This window comes from Lepisosteus oculatus, chromosome 10 (assembly GCF_040954835.1).
Source record: "Lepisosteus oculatus isolate fLepOcu1 chromosome 10, fLepOcu1.hap2, whole genome shotgun sequence".
NCBI classification, from domain to species: domain Eukaryota; kingdom Metazoa; phylum Chordata; class Actinopteri; order Semionotiformes; family Lepisosteidae; genus Lepisosteus; species Lepisosteus oculatus.
In genome coordinates, this window is record NC_090705.1 from 40,106,851 (window position 1) to 40,125,989 (window position 19,139).

The following is a 19,139-nucleotide window of genomic DNA, read 5'->3' on the forward strand; positions in this document are numbered from 1 at the left end:
TCCCGAAATCTTCGTGCACCACTATATAAACATATTCATCATTCCAGCAGGCAGAAGTCAAAATATTGCACTTACATTCAGCCTTGTGAAGCAGTGAGCGGACGAGCAACACTACAGAGTGAATTGTAATGTAAAATAATCATTCAAATTCTGGAGATTTTAAAATCTCCAAACAAAAAGAAATAAAAAGCACAAGTTGAAATGTAAATTTCAACTGAAATAATAGACAACACATATTTTGAACAAGAGGCTACATTCTGCAGATATGAAATTAAAAAATAAATGTCGGTCCTTGAATATCAAAATCATTATCGGTATTTACTAATCGCTCCCTCGGCTGTTGATTACTCAGCCTTGAACAGCCGCAATGCGGTTGTGTCACATAAACCACAGCAATATTGTTGTGTTCTGACACTAAATTGCGTTTTAAAACGAACTGACTTAAAATGAAATTCTTGGAACATACAGATATTTTTATTAATTTTTAAAAGGTTAGTGTTAAATGTTTCATAGATATTTTATAATTGGAAACATCTTGTATTTATATGTATGTAATTTGTAATAAATTGGGTTTCCCCTTAACAAATGCTACCATCTAGTGGCGAGTTCTGTTTCATGCTACAGTACGACATTCACAACAGAATCTGTACTCGATTGCATACATTTTTAGTTTGAAATGTAAAATTCTCTCTGTTTGGAGCTCCATTATAGTTCACACATTTTTCACTTATCAGCGTTTGTCACTGTTTCAGGGAACCGCTTAAAAAATACGCCGTAGTTTTGCTGGAAAACGTTGCACTGGACGCTACAAAAGTCAAAACCACACGAAATCACAGGCGAAGGCGAAAACTCTCAATCATTCTAGCGGCTCGTAGCATAGGAAGAGTACCATTAGGCCTCCCGGAGACGCAGAAGTGATTCACAGTGCGGCGCAAACCCTCATCCCAACTCTGAACTCCATCTCCCAGGAACCCCAGCGGCGCCAGGCGGCAACATCCGGACCTGCGCGTTGACAGCGCCCAGTTCGTTGGTGGCAGTGCCATGACAACAGCAAGATGGTGTCGCGTCGGGAGCGAAATGTGAATTTCCGTGAACGGCGTTCGTGAAACCGGAGCTGCATGCACTGTGCTGTTATACTGTACCTACCCGGATACGCAGTTTGGTTTGGGAGGTATTGCGTGCACGCAAAGTGCAGCGTTTGCTTTTGCCGAGGGCAAGAGGAGAGGAAGGACGGGCGAGAGCCTGTGGTGCTGTTGGAAGTCGGGTCCTCATTGATTCCTGGCCTCGTCCAGGTGCCCTGCCAGCAGGTAGACAGTCCCTGCCCGCTGCCATTCACTGCCGCCGCCGCCGCCTTGTCCTGGGTGCTGCAAAACACGTTCATTAACGGCCGAAAGACACCCGAGCGAGAGCAATCAAAAAAAAAATAAAGAAGGAGACTTTTAAACGCCGGAGTTCTGGTGCTTCTGAATAAAAAAAAAACACACAATAAGGCGAAGATCCGACCCCCAGCATTTTTTCTTTCCCAGTGTTTTTTGCGGGCTTGCACCGTCCGGCTCGATCGCAGCTGGCTTGAGAGTTTCGTCTTGGTCTCATTTTGATGCCTGTTGGCACTTCCCAGCTGGGCACTGGTGCTGAGCCTGGCGGAGAGACGATCCTGCCCGCGGGAGAGCTGGGGTTTTCGCCGGGCAGGTATGTTGAGCTGAGAGGTACACGTTTCGTCGATTGGCTCGGACTAATGCAGATCTCGGAGGTGATCGGGCTCACCGGCAGTTTGGAAACTGAACTCAGTGTCTCAGATCATTTTAATTACTCGCGGTATAACAAGGATACGTTTCCGGCGGCAGATGCTGTTGTAAAGATGTCAGTTAATGTAGCTCACTCCGGGGTGCAGTTTCATCATATTCCTGTTATGTAACATCGCAAGCGTGTCAGATCGGGCTCTTCCTTTATTTGAGCGTCCAAAACGAATCATCAATTGCTCGTCTGAGGGGAAACGCGTTAAATCAAGTTTGATCGCTCGTTTTTTTTCCCCATACAGAAACTCTCAATACAGTACAGTTGATCGTGCAGCTCCGTACAGCAGTCTGCATGAAAAGTTCCTGTGTATTAATGAACATTTATGTCGTTTGTGCGGGCTTGTCACGGGCATGGAGCTGATCTGAGCGAGTCTAGACAGACTGTCGAGTAAGATTATCTTGAGAGCCCCAGGGGTGATTAAATTGACCATTTGGAAGATGGGATATTGCTCGCAGTCCAGTCTGGCTTGTTTCATCACCTGTATAGTTGGACGATGAATGGGGTTACATTTGCAGCTATTCGACATTAACCACTGAAACCAAAGGGACTTAACACACCGAGAGTTTAGGGAAGCCAGGTTTCTTTTTGTACAGGGGATTAGCTGTCTATTCTGCACTCGCAGCAGGAGGTATTAAGACAGAGGATGTTCTGAAACAGAACACAATCCCCAGTCACATGATACGTCTAATCACTGCGGAGATTATTCAAGATACGGGCACAGCCCATAGCGATCTGCTGCTCAGAAAGTTCTGCTGGTATAAGGCAGCGCTCACTTTTTTTAAAAAAAATGGCATTGGTTTCGCCGAGTAAATCGTGTGCTGAGACTGTTGATATCCAGATTCGACCGTCTCCATCGGCCGGTTTCATTGGCATGCTTAGCACACGTGTTTATCTGAAAATGTATCTGAATCATTCTATTTCTCTCATGATTGCTTTCTTAATTCGGGGTTTCGCTCAGCGTGATGAACAAACACCACACCACCCAAAAGCGTTTCCGAACACTTGCACAAAAAGAACACAATCGTAGGTTCTTCCTTTCGCGGAAAAGCAGTTGTATATAGATTGTAGGTCAATGGCCAGAGTCTTGCACTAAAACCATAGGGCTCCGGGCATGGAGAGATCATCGACTGCCTTTCTGTGTGCATTCTCCCAGGGCAGGCATTGAGCAAAACTGTAGGCAACCTGTTGAGGCCCCTGGGATGCGTTTTACCCGGGACTCTGATGTCGAAATCTGCAGTCCCAATCCCACAGGTGGTTCCTCCACAGCACAGGCACTTAGTGCTTGGTCCTGCGCTTTTACAGGATGTAAAGATAGCAGGTTCCAGCAGGATGAGGTGTGCATGATGGTGTTTTATCCTCTTCCTAGTCTTGTAGTGAAGTGATTGTGTGTAAGGTGGCATTCTCTTCATAGGTGATCGCCAGCGAGGTTCACTCACTGCCCTGCGGGAAGGTTTTCTACTGTTGTTTTCTCCTCGCAGGTTTCCAGTTCCTTACTGTGCCCCCTGGCTGAATATTGTTGCCCTGCGATTGGAGCATCACTAGTGGTGCTGCTTCGCTGAATGAACCCTGTTTTGCCTTTAAACAGAGAAGCATGTCCCTGTTTAAAGCTCGGGAGTGGTGGTCCGCTACGCTGGGCGATGGGGACGAGTTTGACCAGGGATGTTTGTGTGTCGGAGACGTTGACAATAGTGGCAGTGGACAAGGTAAGTTCTGAAGTTCCCGTGTCTCTGAAACTCGCTTTCTAACCCATAACCGAATTTTTAGTTAAATTGGAGCAAAAACGATGCATGGCATCTTTTTGGTTTTTACCTAAAATTGAGTTTTGCTAGAGTGGTGCATAGTAAAGACCATTTTAATGGGAAATCTCCTCATCCTGACTAGCGGTAGGTGAAAACAAAAAGGGTCTGCTATGGTATTTGGAAGCCTTCTTTTACCTAGTTAAACGAAATCACTTGTTCTATGTGAGTAACTCAGAGTTTTAAAAAAATATTCTGAAACGGAAGGTTTTGTTAAAATGCAGTCCAGCTATCGTCAAGGATGTTTTGCATTCTTCCTACTTTCTACTGTTAAAGACTGTAAGAGCACTTTTATTGAGGTACAAATATTTTCCTCTGAGATTGCAGAGAATAATTATCCAAGTATCAGCACTTATTATGAGGGGAATTGTAAACACTGATCTGGTACTGCTTTGGGTGCCTTATTCTCCTGGAGGACTTTTACTATGGAAACTCCAGACTCTGTCTCTGGAGTATTTCTTTCTACTGCTTTGAAGCTGCCTTTGTTTTACACACTAATAACTCAACTGGAGCTTGTTTATATGAAAACATACGGGATATATGATCAAGGCACAATGCAAGCATAGTATTTATACTGGCATTGCTTTTTAGTATTTTAAGCCTCTTAATTACAGTCAAATTTGCTGAAAAACTTCTGTTTAATTGGCTTCTTCACTGCACAAATAGATTTAATGACATGAATTTCAAGTACAGGAACTTTAAATGGAATCATATTGCCTGAATTTTATTTTTGTGTAAGAGCAAGTTGTTGATTTTCTGTTCGAATGTATGAATGTTTTCTCTTTATTACACCTTTATAAATTGTTGATGTTGATTTATTTTCCTATTTTTGTAGAGGTGCCCGTTGTCTTTTGTGGAAATGACATGGGACATTTCCACAAGTTAATAGTAATAATTTCAACTAATAAAGTGCATGCACATACATATCATTTTAAAAGAAGAGAACGTTATGGGGAATATTGTCTCATTACTGTTGCTGACAACACACAGACTGGGGCAGTGTAGTAGGGGAACTCCATCACCTGCTACTGTAAACCTTGACACTGTCACAAATCTATTGCAGTGCTGCGCTTATTGATGTGTTGCAGCAGGTATTTCAGTTACTGCATTACACTACAATTGATATAACGTGTTTGTAATTATTTTGTTTAAGTACATAATTACTTTGAAAATGAGCTCAAAACAACCACAAATTGCCATAGCACGCTGTCTTTGGGGCCAGTGATCAGTGTCACTTCTTATGTTACTTGGAAGGCAATTCACTTGAAATGAATTCTCACATTTTTTGCGGTAGTTGGATTCGTCCGTACGGGTTGCTCAGCGGACCTGCTGCTGTTTTCTGCACAGATAAGATTGTGGTGGGGAGCTACATGGGACTGCTGCGCGTTTTCTCCCCTCGCCCGTCCAAGCCTGGAGGAACCCTGGAGCCCGAAGAGCAGCTTCTGGAGGTGCAGCTCAGAGATCCTGTGATACAGGTGGAAGTGGGCAAATTCGTTTCGTAAGTGTTGTGCTGCTCCCTTTGCAAAGAAGAGAGAACTGCAGGCACATAGCGTGCAGCAGCTCTCATTGAAAGAGTATGTTCCGTAAATGCTGCTCATTTTAATATGCGTCTGCTTTTAAAATCGGATTTATTTTAAATACAATGTCTGAAAATATGTGGGGCAGCAGAGCGTAGGTGACAGATTTGTCGTGGTTACCTTCCAGCTGTTTTTGAGGAAAACGACTTTTAAACTGGGATGAGAGAGAAATTGAGGCTGTGCATATGGCCCGTTTCAGTGTTATGACTGTCACAAAATACTCTTTATAAATCCTGTGTGTAATGCTGTGCAATCTGATTGTAGAACAGCTGACAGTCGCGCAAGCAAGCAGATTATTCTCTATTTGGATCATGCTAGGTCACTGAATATTGAATGCTCACTACTACCGATTACATGTGCACTAAATATTCCATAGTAAAGATACAGAACCCCCCCCCACAAAAAAATAATTACATGGATATATTTTATTGTTTTATTCTTCAGTAATCCAGAATGTTATGATGTTACCCATTTAGCTAATTTGTTTCATTCACATTTCAAATTCAACAGTAACCTTAAACCTCTCTAGCCTTAACAAGGTCAGACGAGTCTGAACTTTGGAAATAGTATTCCCACCTCTGAGCACTTCTGTGATTGTTCGCAGCAGAGGCCTTATTGGGAAGCGATCCTCTGAGATAGGCGGAACTGTCAGGTGGCAGGATTCTGTTCCATTCTTCTTACTGGGACTGGGCAAACATGCGCCTGGCCTAGACAGAGCACGTCATCCAACACTGTGGCATAAAGGTTCAGCTTGGATAAATAGGGCATAACTGTCACATTCTCCCCTCGCAAGAAGGCTGTTGTTATATGGGTAGTATGTGTAGGGGCAGTATAAACTGGCAGCACAAAAGCATTCATGAAAATCAAGCATGAGATATTGACCTTTATGTGGTATCATGACTCGGTTCCCAGATCATGTCCTTTCATTGACTGTGTCTGGTTGTCACGTTAGAATCAAAATGGCTTTCACTGCTAAAAGTTATTTCCTGTTTCCACCAAATCATCCTCAAGATGGTGATAGAGTTGTGCTGCTTTTGTTGTTATTTCTTCTGGCCAAGGAAGTGAGCCAGTTGCAAGCACTGTAGTTTTTCAGGACACAGTAGCAGCACAGGCCTAAAGTAGTGTTTTGTTGTGCCCATACAACCAGATGCGATTAAAGGCTTTGCAGGCTCATTTCACAAATAAATGAGCAGATACATGGGTATGATCATTTTTTCCCCTGGGAAACATATAGCATTACAGATCAGATATAGTCAGGAAATTATTTTAGATGAGTATTTATAATATTTTCTTTGTTTCTTTATGAGAGTTTAAAAGCCATGCATTGCCTGCTTTGCATTCGTAGTTGACTGTGCTTGACAGTATTATGTTCTCAACAGTTTACGTACAGTACAACATATTTTTGATTCACAGTTTCTGGCCCATGTAAGACTACTTGTACTGTATGTACTCGTTATAGGGGAATACTTTAATTTTTAATTCGGCAACAGCTCACCCCTTCAACAAGGACGCCCTTATCTCTTTGTTTGTCCTCTAAATGGTTCCAAACCTTAGCACAATGTTTAATATTTGTGATGCTTAGCAATTGTGAAATAATGATTTGACCTTTTTCTCATGTAGATGCAAACAGAAAGCAAATTATGATTGGCTTCAGAAAGCATGTTTTATTCCTGTTACCCCTGTATCTGTTAATGGAACTGATATTGAAACAGTCAATGAATATAAATACTTTGGCGCTATTATTGACTTGGACTGCCAATAAGGAAGCAGAGAACCTGAGGATGCAACAAAGGTTGTATTTACTAAGGATTGTTAATGTATAAAGCATACTGTTGATGCTTTTTTTTATAAGAGTTTTATTCATAGCTTTCTCACGTTTTGTATTCAGAGCCTTGTCCTTGCACAACAAAAATAAGTTGAACAAAATGATCAGGACTGGCGCATTCTTGGAGTTAATAACGTGTAATGGAGTGACATATTATTAATCTTGCACATAAAATCCTAGACGACCCCTCTCATTCACTCTTTTTAGAATATACTCTTCTATCCCCTGGAAGGAGGTACCAGACACCTCGTATAGAGACAAAGAGAGCATTTACTTGTTTATACATACAAGCATTAAATTGTTGAAAACTGAAAAAAATGTCTTACTGTTTTTAGACTTTTTTACAAGCTAATTAAAAACAGATAATCTCATGGTGCTGGAAAGGTTCTGATTGAGTTGTTGAGTGTTGTTTTGTATTATGGTATTGTAATGTTGTTGAATTATTGTAATATATGTAAAATGATTATGAGTTCTTGATGTGCAAGGCAAATTCCCCTAGGGGCAGTAAAGATGAATTCAGTTCAATTTAAAATGTAATCTTCCATTTTGTTCCTCCATCTCCTGCTGTAAATTACCACCACAGACCGTTTTTCCAGTCCTCTTATCTGATGATTTCCTGGTTTCGACGTTTACTGTGGTTCCAGGAATGGCTTACCCTAAATTACTGGCATTTTACCTTTTACCTCAGAAAGAGACCCTCTTAAAATGTCTTTTTGAAGATTTTAAAAGAATGTTTAGTAATTGTGCCGCTGAAGCAGTTAGAGAATGTGTGAATGGATTATTAGTAATTCTGTTTTTGTATGTTTTTTGTCTTCGGTTTCCCTTGTTAAAGTGAGGAGCCTGTCTTTAGATGTCCTTGGGTTTCCTTACTATTAATTTGTGGGAACTGAGACATCACAATGCAAAAATAAAGCATTAGACGAAACCTTTTTCTTTTTTACACCTTTCTGTGGCTAATTAAAAGCAAACGTTAACCTCAATCTTGTAAGAAACCTTACCTGACTGAAAAGAGCATGTGCTCTAAATGACAGTCCTATCTGTATATGTGTTAAACACTCACACGTACACACAATGATGACAAATTCACAATATCAAACAGTGCAATTCTTTTTCACTGTACTAATCTGTAATATTTACTTCTTAAGGGAGGCTTAGGTTTTGCCCTAAAGCTTTTGCCCTAGTTTGGGCATCTTCTATTCATTTGACCTTTTTCCATCTCTGAGAATAATGCTACAGCTTCCATAAATAGAAAATAATTACTCTTGAGGTACCGGTTGTATTTAAAAGTAATTTATATGATAAATAACCAATTACATCTACTGTATAACTGATATACTGAACATGTTTCCCTTCACGTTAATGGCCTGTAATTACTGAGCTTTATTAAAAAAAATAAATCTTACATTGATTTAAGATAAGCACAATAAGAGATATATAGAGAAAGGCATACAGTAAATCACCCTGATAAATTAAAGACTAGTTTCAGTCATGTATTACAATTATGGAAATGAATGCAATTTTTAACCTAATCCAAAGATCACAATCCATTGTAAGATCTAAAGCCTCATAGCTAATTCTGTTTCTTTTCTTTGGAAGTAGTCTGTCATAGTGTTCAGCCCAGTGTTTTCTGGTGAACAGGTATTTGTAAGAGTTCTGTGATTGCATAGCTGCAGTATAAAAAATAGGTGAAGACATCATAACACTTCAAATGTTGTGAAATTTCATCTAGATGTTTGTTAATTGAGCCTAAACTGGGTTGAGAATCATTAATTTTATATAAAGAAGCTTGTCCTAGTCTGCATCCTTGATTAAATCCCTTTTTAGTTTTCAGTAGAGGACCCCTTCCTTTGTTTCACTTGTTTCAGTAGTCCTCTGTGTTCACCCTGTCTAAACCCTTTAGGATTGTATGTACTGAGGTCGGATGTTCCTTCAGTCTCCTTCCTCCTGGACTGAAGAGGTTTGTCCAGCTTCTTTAACCTGTCTGTATATTCCCGTTGTTCTTTTTTGAACTGCTATGTGTATGTTATCCTGAACACATGTATAATAATTTGAAGTAGGTGGGGAGCTGTGTCAGCATGCGTAGTCTGCAAAGGAACAAGTAAGAGGTTTATTCCATGCTGAAAAGAGAAGAGAGAAAACGCAACGTTTCGGCCATAGAGCCTCCTTCAGGTGTGTGAACACAGAATAACCTGAACAGATCGTTCTAAAAGGAGTGTTACTAGTGCTTTGTAAAGCTTGAGTACACTATAACTTCCTCTGGTATTTGAGGCTAATGTTCTTCTGTGTGCGGATCACTTCAAACTTATCGACAGAAAATTTCATTTGCCCACCTTCTTACTGCTTGATTGTCTTTCAGTAATTCCCTTACTACTCTTTGGGTTTGTTTTTCTATCACATGCAACTTAACTTTTTTACTGTCATAATCTTAATTATTGTTATAGCAGCGGGAACAGCAACAGACCTCACTCCATGGTACACCACCTCTTACCTCTTAGCACCTCTTGAGAGTTCACGCCATTTAAGATGAAGTGCTGTTTTCTGTTAACCAGTTCCTGATCCATCACTATGGATGCCTGTGTCTTTTCATATGAAAATTATGCTTTTATGATGCTCCTTCACGGCCATTGTAGCCATCTGCTCCCTTTTGTGGGGTGGTCTTCCTAGAGCCAGCAGAGAGTACCTTTTTTAAAGCAGTTTTTGTATTGTTTTGTATTTTCTTTTTTGTCTGTCTGTTAAATGTTTTTGATTGCAGTCTTAGTTTAACGCATGAATTGCATGGAAATGGGGGTAGCATTTCTTCAACGAAGCAGACATCTTTCAATAAGGATTTCCTAAAGTTTTTAAAACAAGGTGCTGTATTGTACATTTTCAAACCCAGGTCCGACATTTTCTGAGCCGGTTTAAATTTCCTTGTAACCAAAGACTAGAATGCCTTCAAAGTGATAGACGTGTGGCAACAAACCTTCATTTTAAAAGTGCCAAACCTATGTGGAAACAGCGGATATCATGCATCTGCCAAAGTGCTTTCTGGCTTTTCCGTTTCAGAACTTTGAAAGGGCCCACTTTGACAAGGGCTTTGTCACCTAGGACAGCAGGCTGGAAAAGACATTGCAAGACGTGTTAGTGAAAGGCAAGCTTTAGTAAGCCAGGGAAATTCCAGAGCCATTAGCATAAGCGATATTTAAGAAAACAGGAAAATAGGAATTCGTACTACTAACGATATTTTCGTTTTGGAACTTGTACAGTATGTGCTATGTAGTTCAGGTGGGTTCACACACCTGAAGAAGGCTCCACGGCCGAAACGTTGTGTTCTCTTTCTTCTTTTTTTTTCAGCATGGAATAAACCTATTACTTGTTCCTTTGCAGTATGTACTATACCATGTGGAATGTTTTTTAATTGAATGATCCTGCAGGATGGTGCTGTTTCTCTGTCACTGCTACAGAGGTTCCCCTGAAGTAAGGGGCAGTAGAGCAGGTACAGAATGTTGCTTTCATGATAAACATTGAATATATCATTAGTACAGTACTAAAGTTATTCCCTATATGAAGTTTTAATATATGAAGAAAGAAGTATTGTATTTTAAAGGTGAGGACCTTTGAAAGATTTGCACCTAAAAAGTGAATTATTTTATTTGAAGATATGTACCTACTGTAAATATTTTGATGAAAAACGATGCTACCCATTTTGTAGAACTGCTAAATTCATTTGTTGGGTCTTTTGACCAGCCTAGGTGAGCACTCAATTATAATTGTAATCATTCTAACGATAATTGGGGCTGGAGGCAGGGATGTTCCTGATGGTATACTGTAGGTTACAGATTGTCTTGAATTTCCTCTGTCTTTACTTTTCTGCGTAATAAGAATGTTTAAATAGCCTTTTAAGACAAATCTTTCTGTTAACATGGATGCTATTGAAGTCCACGTGCATCTGGCTGTTTTACAGAGATTTAATATATATACTATAACCTAGTGCTCTCATTCTAAAATAATGACAGTTAAGACTTAAGGTCTTTAGGCATTTTGACAGTGAATGTTTTTTTTTTCAATGCATTTTTGGATTGTTGTGGATTGCCAAATATCTCTTGGATTTCTGTTTGTTTGGGACTGCTTTGCAATTAAATGTTTTTAGATTTCTATGCAAAATAAAAATAAATAAAAGAAAGGTAATAGATCTTTTCACAAAGAATCCATCCTTTCTAATTGTGCTATCAAGGATATGGGGTAGACTTTACCACTGCTGTGCACTTCAGACAAAAACATGAATTGCATAAAAATAGAAATGGAAAATGAAAAAATGCAACTGATGCACATATTATTTTATTGTATCATTAAAAAATATTTTGTTGAAAAATGATTTTTTCCGTATTATACCATAAGATGGGATTCAAAAGGATGTGTACCGTCTGCACCTACACTTTGAAATTGTATGTAGAAAATGAATATAAAATAAAAATCAATAGTATAAAAAGTGTAGTAATTGCAATTTAAATCTTTACACTGAATGATTATTTTAAAGAATATGTGTAAACTGGCGTTTTATAACAATGACTTGATTTGTTGTATTGAATTATAGGGTGTGATTATCAGTAATGTGAAGGAACTCTCTTGATTCTGGTGTAGTGACCTGGACTTAAATGTGCTTTATTCTCCCCAGATGTTCAGACCTGCTTCATCTGGCTGTGTTACACCCTAGAAAATTGTCAGTCTGTGCTATTGCAGGTAAGAGCCATATAGCTCATTCTTAATAAAAATGTGTTCCTTGAAGAATCACATTTGTTTTACATGCATTCTGATTCAAATTCACTATTTCAGGCATGTCTGTATAAAAAAATCAATACGTATGTCATTGTGAGCAGATTTTGGAACCAGTTGACAGACATTTCTGACAATTTTTCAAAAACTTTAATTTGATACACAGTTTTTTAAATGTCAGCTTATTTATATAGAATATAAATTATATACTGTACCTCATTTTTAAAAATATGAATTGATATTTATCCTTTTTAAACTGTTTCATTTTTTTCTTTTCAATATGCAATTGTAGCAACTGCGGGCAATGTAGAACATGGAATTCAGTACCAGTTAAGACTTGTGTATGAACACAATCTTCAGAGAATTGCCTGCAACATGACATATGGTCCCTTTGGTGGAGTTACAGGTATGTTCATTAATAATTAATAATTGCTTACACTTATATAGCGCTTTTCTGGACACTCCACTCAAAGGGCTTTACAGGTAATGGGGACTCCCCTCCACCACCACCAATGTGCAGCCCCACCTGGATGATGCAACGGCAGCCGTAGTGCGCCAGAACGCTCCCCACACACCAGCTATCAGTGGGGAGGAGAGCAGAGTAATGTAGCCAATTCATAGAGGGGGGTTATTAGGAGGCCATGATTGGTAAGGGACAATGGGAAATGTGGCCAGGACGCCGGGGTTACACCCCTACTCTTTTCGAGAAACGCCCTGGGATTTTTAATGACCACAGAGAGTCAGGACCTCGGTTTTACGTCTCATCCGAAGGACGGCGCCTGTTTAAGGTATAGTGTCCCCGTCACTATACTGGGGCATTAGGACCCACATGGACCGCAGGGTGAGCGCCCCCTGCTGGCCCCACTAACACCTCTTCCAGCAGCAACCTCAGTTTTTCCCAGGAGGTCTCCCATCCAGGTACTGTCCAGGCTCACACCTGCTGAGCTCCAGTGGGCTACCAGTTGTGAGTTGCGGGGTGATATGGCTGCTGGCTCATAATTTCAAGCAATAGAACAGTGAGCTAAGACTTCTCAGACGCCAGTGTTTTGAAAAGGGGTCATGCATCTCCCAGTGAGGTCCTGGGAAGAGAGAAACACAACATAAACTATTTTTGACTCAAGCTGAAGACACGTTTAACACCTAAAGGTAATGCAAATACATACATGTAATAAAACATTTTTGTCTGTATTGGTATATAGTTCAATTAGTTAAATGTTAACACTCAAGACCTTGATATTAAATGGAGCTATTAGGTCTAAAGATACCACTCAATTGCATGATTTTCAGTGTACCTTCAGTGTACCAACTTTTGTGCTCAGTTTCTGGCTTTTTGTGCACCATATGCTGATACATGAATGTGAGGCAAGCAAGGGGAAATATTCCAACCCGAAGAAAGAAAACATTGCAATTTTTATAGTCAACTGCTCATTTCCAGTAACCCAGAGACATGCCGGTTTGCGTATTTATAATTTAACTTCTTTTACATGAGAATGAGGGTTTTTTGTGGAAGGTTTGTATTTTTCTGTCAGGCATGACGGGAACATGGTTTTCTGCCTGTAAGTTGAATATTTCAACAATAAAGCCTTTATTTTATGTCCTGTGCCATTTGAGTGTCAAACAGATTTTCTTTAAATAGGCTGATCTTAGTTTTGATATTACTTTTTTATTAGAAAGGATTTTAGGACTAAAGTCATTGCTTTTCTTGGATTCCAGTTACCACTCATGACAATTTTATCCTGCTAAATGATCACAGAAAAGTGGTAGATAGTAAAACTAAAGCGAAATTAATTCCAGAAATCGCAGGGCTTGAAATTAGAAACAGGTTATTATACTGTTCCATGGCCAGCTTGTTCTAAAATAAGTACAAGCTATAAATATGAAGGAAAATATTATCTCTTACTTAGCCCACACACACAGTTTGTTTAAAATGTATTGAGACGCTTAGAAAAGTTGGAACGCAGAAATAATCTTTACTGCAATTTACTAAAGTGTTCTTGAGCATTTTAATCTCAGTAGATTTTCTTTACATGAACTTTTAAATTGTCTTTCAGATGATATTTTTTACAAAATCTAATATACATGGAATTTGACTATGGAACTACCTAACATAAATTACCCATTTCTAAACAGCCTGTTATTTTGGTAGCTTTTGCGTTGACAGTATAATCCTGCTTTTATTAAATATAAAAAAATATTATGTCAGAATGAAAGTTAAAATTGTTGTCCATTATATTTAATCATAAATTCTAAAGCGTGTTTAATGTTATACAGAATACACATCCATTTGTTATTTGCATATACAGTTGAGGTTCAACACATCTCATCTTAAAAATAGCATCATTAAAATGATTGAAAACTGACATGAATTGTACTGCGTTTAAACGTACAGTAATTAAATGTACTGTACATTGTACCTAAAGTATCCAATGTAAACACAAAGAACCACAAGGTGGCAGTGTGAGCACTGCTGTGTGTAGGAGTTTCTCTCGCAAAATGCTTTTGGTTACTTTTAAAATACAGTATATGCTGTATGTGAAGACAGCAAGTACGTATTCTTATACTACACAAAAACATGTATAATTCTTGCAATTATCATTTAGTGTGCAGTCACATTTAATTGATTATAATGTTTGAATTATCACTGTTGTGTTTTTAAGGGTGTCACATAGGGGAGATTAGCACTTCGTAGGATGTGTAAGAGGTGGTCAGTAGACCAGGGTGTTGCAGTAGTAAGCAGTATGTATAAGAGGAGACAATTAGTAAGGCGTAGTAAGACTTGTGGAGGTTAAGGTAACTACCGTCCTTGAACCCTTTGTTATTGTTTTGTGATTTGGGGTTGCAGTCTTATTGTGGAATAACAGCTGAGCTGTCCTGACTGTTATAAAGAGGGCAGTCACAAGTTTAACTAGAGTTCAGCAGGGCCAGGGTTTGTGTTCCTTCATTGGCAGCATCTTGAATCTGGAAAACTCTTCATTATTGCCCGGTAACCACCTGGACTTCTGCGTAGTGTAACACTAGTGTTGGATTGGAGTTTGTGTGAAGGTCTCCTGAGCCATACTACCTCAGCTGGTGATCTTTCAGAAGTAATGCAGTTATTCTGCAATTGCAAAGTATGTGTTATATTGTAAAGTACGTTATTAACCCTGCGTATCATTATTAAATTGTTAAAAACGAAAAAGCCAAAAAAAGACCTTCTAAGGTTAAGTAAGAACAGCTCAGAAATTAGAAAATTAACAGTATTATACAGACCAATTTTTTCATTTGTTAAAGCACTGTAGAATAGCATAAAGCAGGAAAGAAATGAATTCATATGGAAAAGTGCATGTGAGGAACTACTTCATTTTAAGCACTTTAGATACTCGTTGGTTTGAAAGTATTGTTTTTTTGAAAATATTGGTTTAATATTCACAATTGGTATGAAAATAAGAAATGTTATCTTTACTTTGTTCAGTTTGTCTCATTTTGGTATTTGGCTGTTTTACTGCCACATCGATTATTAATACTGTGTATACTAATTATTAGTAGCTTTTAACTTTCCTGTGCTTTTGTGTGAGGTGAGGAAACTTAGTTAGGTTTAAGTTTCACGTGAAATGATAGTTCATAAGGGCTTGCTTAGCTACAGGGTGGCCCAGTCCAAGTCCTGATATAGCAGTGTTCTTTGTTTTAGAGGGGTTGCTGGTGGAATGCCACGACACACATTGAATGAAATCTGTCTGGTGTAATATTACATTCAATGTTATAGAATAGGGCGTTACACCATAATCAGAAGCTAGGAACGGCTGATCCCAGGGAGAGGTATCTAAGGAACCACAGATCTGTTTGATTTTGAACAAAATATCTGACCATAGGTGGCACTGATAAAAGAAGTGGATGCAGACATCTTTTAGGCCCGTCCTGTAGACAAATAAACTACCAAAACAAACTTGCAAGACCACCAATAAATAACCTGTATTTAAGGATAGGCTTTTAGAAAATTGTTTCATTCTGGACTGTGTGGCTAACTGACTTGTACTTTGCCATTTTTCTTCTGGGATACTTTAGTACATGTGGATTAAAATACTGCTTAACATACATGTATGTTGGTTTTTAAAGGGGCATATACCTTTTTTAATTCTATTTTTTTTTGTGCTATTAGCACAGCACATGAATGGGAGCTGTTCTTACAGTCAAATAGTTGGCAGTCACATACACAGCTGAGGAAGGAAGTTTTGTGAAACATGTAAGCTTATTTGCTTTAGCTTTGTTGATGTTCAGTTTCCTTATTCAAAACCACATATCTGTGTTAACACTTAAAACCAAGAACTTTTCCTTAACATTAACATGCTCATCAAGCAATAGAATCCATCTGTTATTGAACCGTCTAGAATGTATTTATGTGCACTATTGATTTTTGTACATTATTTTTATTCATCAGGCCACTCTACTTCAGTAGCATTTAGATCTAGAAACGGAATAAGAAAATATATATGTTTTATATTTTTGCATGCAAAAATACAGAAAGTATAACTCAGGACAGCAGCAAATAGTGTGATTAAAATGTGCTGGCTTTGAAAATGTTATTAGAGTGGAAATTCTTTTACAACTCTGCAAAAACACTTTTTAATGGAGTTTGATATTCATGATGCTTTCGGCATTTCGTGCATGATATCTGTGACTAGAAATATTTCTGACTGGCTCCCTGATATTCATGGCAGGGGACATTTACGGACTCCCATGTCACTTGATCTCAATCCCGCTAAAAGTGTGTTTGATTTTTACCTGTTGGGATACCAGAAATATCAATTATTCTAGGACGAGCTTTGCCTTTTTGAGGAAGTAAAAGCATAAATTGATCAACACTTATTTGCCTGTCATGTTTCAGAGGGCATGGCATAATGTAACTTTTTCTCCTGTGCAATACTGTAAGACAAGAAAGCAGTTTCAAAGGCCCACTGAAACATTCTTTGTTCAATTTAGTAATTGGGAGCTCATTTGGAAACGATTGGGCAGCTAGGCATCTAAGAAATCACAAATCAGTATAATAAGTCAAATAAATGTGTTTCTTTTTCTTGAGGTCACCACTTTATTTGCATACAGTCCATGGATGGGATGCTGATGTTCTTCGAGCAGGAAAGCTATGTGTTTGGCAGGCTCTTGCCCGGTTTCCTTCTGCCAGGTCCGCTGAGCTACTGTGCTCGCACTGACACCTTCATCACGGTTTCCTCCACAAGACAAGTTGAGAGCTACAAGTACGTATATTCAATAGGTATTAAGAGAAAAATAAACATGATTTAAAAATATCAGAGAGCATTTGTCAGTTAATCCTTACATCATGTTTGAGGTATGTTGGTTGGGGTTTCCTTTCGTCTGTGGGACTCTGACAAGTTGCCTTTCAGTACTTTACCATCAATAGTTCTTTTTTTGTACTGTGTGGGAAACTGGTCCGAAGACTATATATTATATCATTTAATATAGCGGGACTTAGAGAGAGAGCAAAGAGGTTATTATGTCCAGTGTTATTTCCTTGCTACTTACTGTAGTAGGATCAGTTTCTTAAGATCATGTCTTTAAATACTTATGTGGTGAAGAAAATGGTTTGCCATTTTCATTTTTTAGCCAAGAACCACATCCGCAATATTTAAGATTAAACAGAAAGCAAGAAGCTAAGACGGGTAAAAATAGCGATATTGCATACTGCATAATGCAAACTCACTGTTATCATATCCTTGGATATTTCTACAGCTGAGCTTCATTAGAGACATGATAAGAGGAAAGTTTTCACTTTCTAATTAAAATTCCACTCTGATGCTTGTGTTCTCAAATTGTTTATTTTTGGAGTTGTAAATCATTGTTTTAACAATAATAAAGGTAGCGTTTTATTTAAAACACATGGGATATCAAGATCTGTCTACCCAGATCAATATGAGGCAGCAAATCCTTAGGCTGCAATTTAAATAAGCACCATAAGATTGCTTATATAGGAACTCTGACTTGTTTTAGCCATAGATTGGCTGATCATTTAAATTCTTGGTGGATCTGCACGGCTACATCTCGAAATGGATATAGTGCAAGCAAGGGGAAGTCCAGTCCTTGGAGCATGAGGATATTCTGGTTTTCATTCCACCTCCATTTATTTTATTTTTTAAATCTGGAGCTGTTTTGATGAGTGCGTTCTTCAAGGTACATATTTCAATAAATGTACAGTGTGTAAAATTGTCTCACGTCAAAAGAAATGTGGTAAATCTGATTATTTATGTAACAACGGGTAACAATTATTTAAAATAAGCCATATTCTAATAAGAATATGCACACATTCTGTATGTCTAAAGATTAACAACATTTTTTTCTGCTGAACGTTTTGAATGTAATCTCTTTAATGTGAGGTAATATGGAGTTGTAATGTATGAATGCACTGTTTCAGATATATACCTTCCATACAAATAGGGTTCTTCTGTTTCTTCTAGCAGGAAGTATTAACAGTGTTGAGTGATACTCCATTCCTATTCATACCATCCGCCATGGCACCCATCCAGTTAAATTACTTCCTGATTATGATTGTTGAAATGAAATTAAATTGCAATTTCGGTAATCATTCTATGCCTGACGTTTGAAAATGTATCCTGTATCGAATATTTTAAGAATCCAGTTTGCACAGTATGTGCGGTGTAGCGTGGGCAAGGTGGCATGATAGTTGTGCTGCTGTCTAACAGCTCTTGTGTCCTGGGCTCATAAGAAACGAGGTTAAAAACAAGAAGAAGCCAAATGGCCCATTTCAGCCATTTGGTATTTAGTAGCTAATTAATCCTATGACCTCGTCTAGCTGTTTCCTAAATACAGAATTCTAGGATTATAAAACCCAATTTAAGCCCTTACCATCAGCCTGTTTTATATTAGCCTACTCCCACCGTTTATTGTAAAGTCACAATTGTTTTGAAATGTAATTGTTATGGAGGAAACGCATTTTAAGAGTTTTGGTATTTAGAAACACATTTTTGTTCGGCACAGGTACCAAACACTTGCTGTTGCCACAGATGCTGATACCAGGAAAGAATCGGAACAGCAAAAAGTTGGCTCAGGGAAAAGACTGGTGGTAAGTGTGGCTTATAAATCTGATCAGACACTCGGGCAGGACAGCAAAGCTTTTGGCACGGAAACCTTTTATCAATGTTCTCCAGAATGTGTCTGATGCACAAATAGGAATTGTACTATAATATTTAAGATGATTTTATTAATGATTAAAATAATAACTCCTTATGGGCACTTTTAATGCAACATTATCAGCTTGTCTCCATGGATTTTTGCACTCATTTAGAAATATGCAGGTATGTGTAGCTTTGGTTCTTTATGTAAGGTACTCCCTCAGCATTTGTCCTCCAAATCAAAGATGGAATTCTTGAAAAATGTATATCGCGT

General features: G+C 38.5%; 1 protein-coding gene across 3 annotated transcripts in view; it reads left to right on the forward strand.

Annotated features, from left to right (window-relative positions):
• The first annotated feature begins 675 nt into the window (after positions 1-675).
• Positions 676-19,139, forward strand: part of LOC102683743 (BMP-binding endothelial regulator protein) — a 186,864-nt gene continuing 168,400 nt past the window's right edge. The window contains exons 1-7 of one of the 3 annotated variants that reach the window (XM_015357052.2): positions 676-1,307; positions 3,383-3,500; positions 4,941-5,091; positions 11,650-11,714; positions 12,040-12,153; positions 16,801-16,975; positions 18,732-18,816. In XM_015357052.2, the coding sequence (XP_015212538.2) occupies positions 1,119-1,307; positions 3,383-3,500; positions 4,941-5,091; positions 11,650-11,714; positions 12,040-12,153; positions 16,801-16,975; positions 18,732-18,816 (897 nt within the window). In that variant the 5' untranslated portion in view covers positions 676-1,118. Of the gene's footprint in view, positions 1,308-1,599; positions 1,690-3,382; positions 3,501-4,940; positions 5,092-11,649; positions 11,715-12,039; positions 12,154-16,800; positions 16,976-18,731; positions 18,817-19,139 lie in introns of those variants that run through there. The other 2 variants (XM_015357053.2, XM_015357054.2) reach the window with 2 other exon arrangements.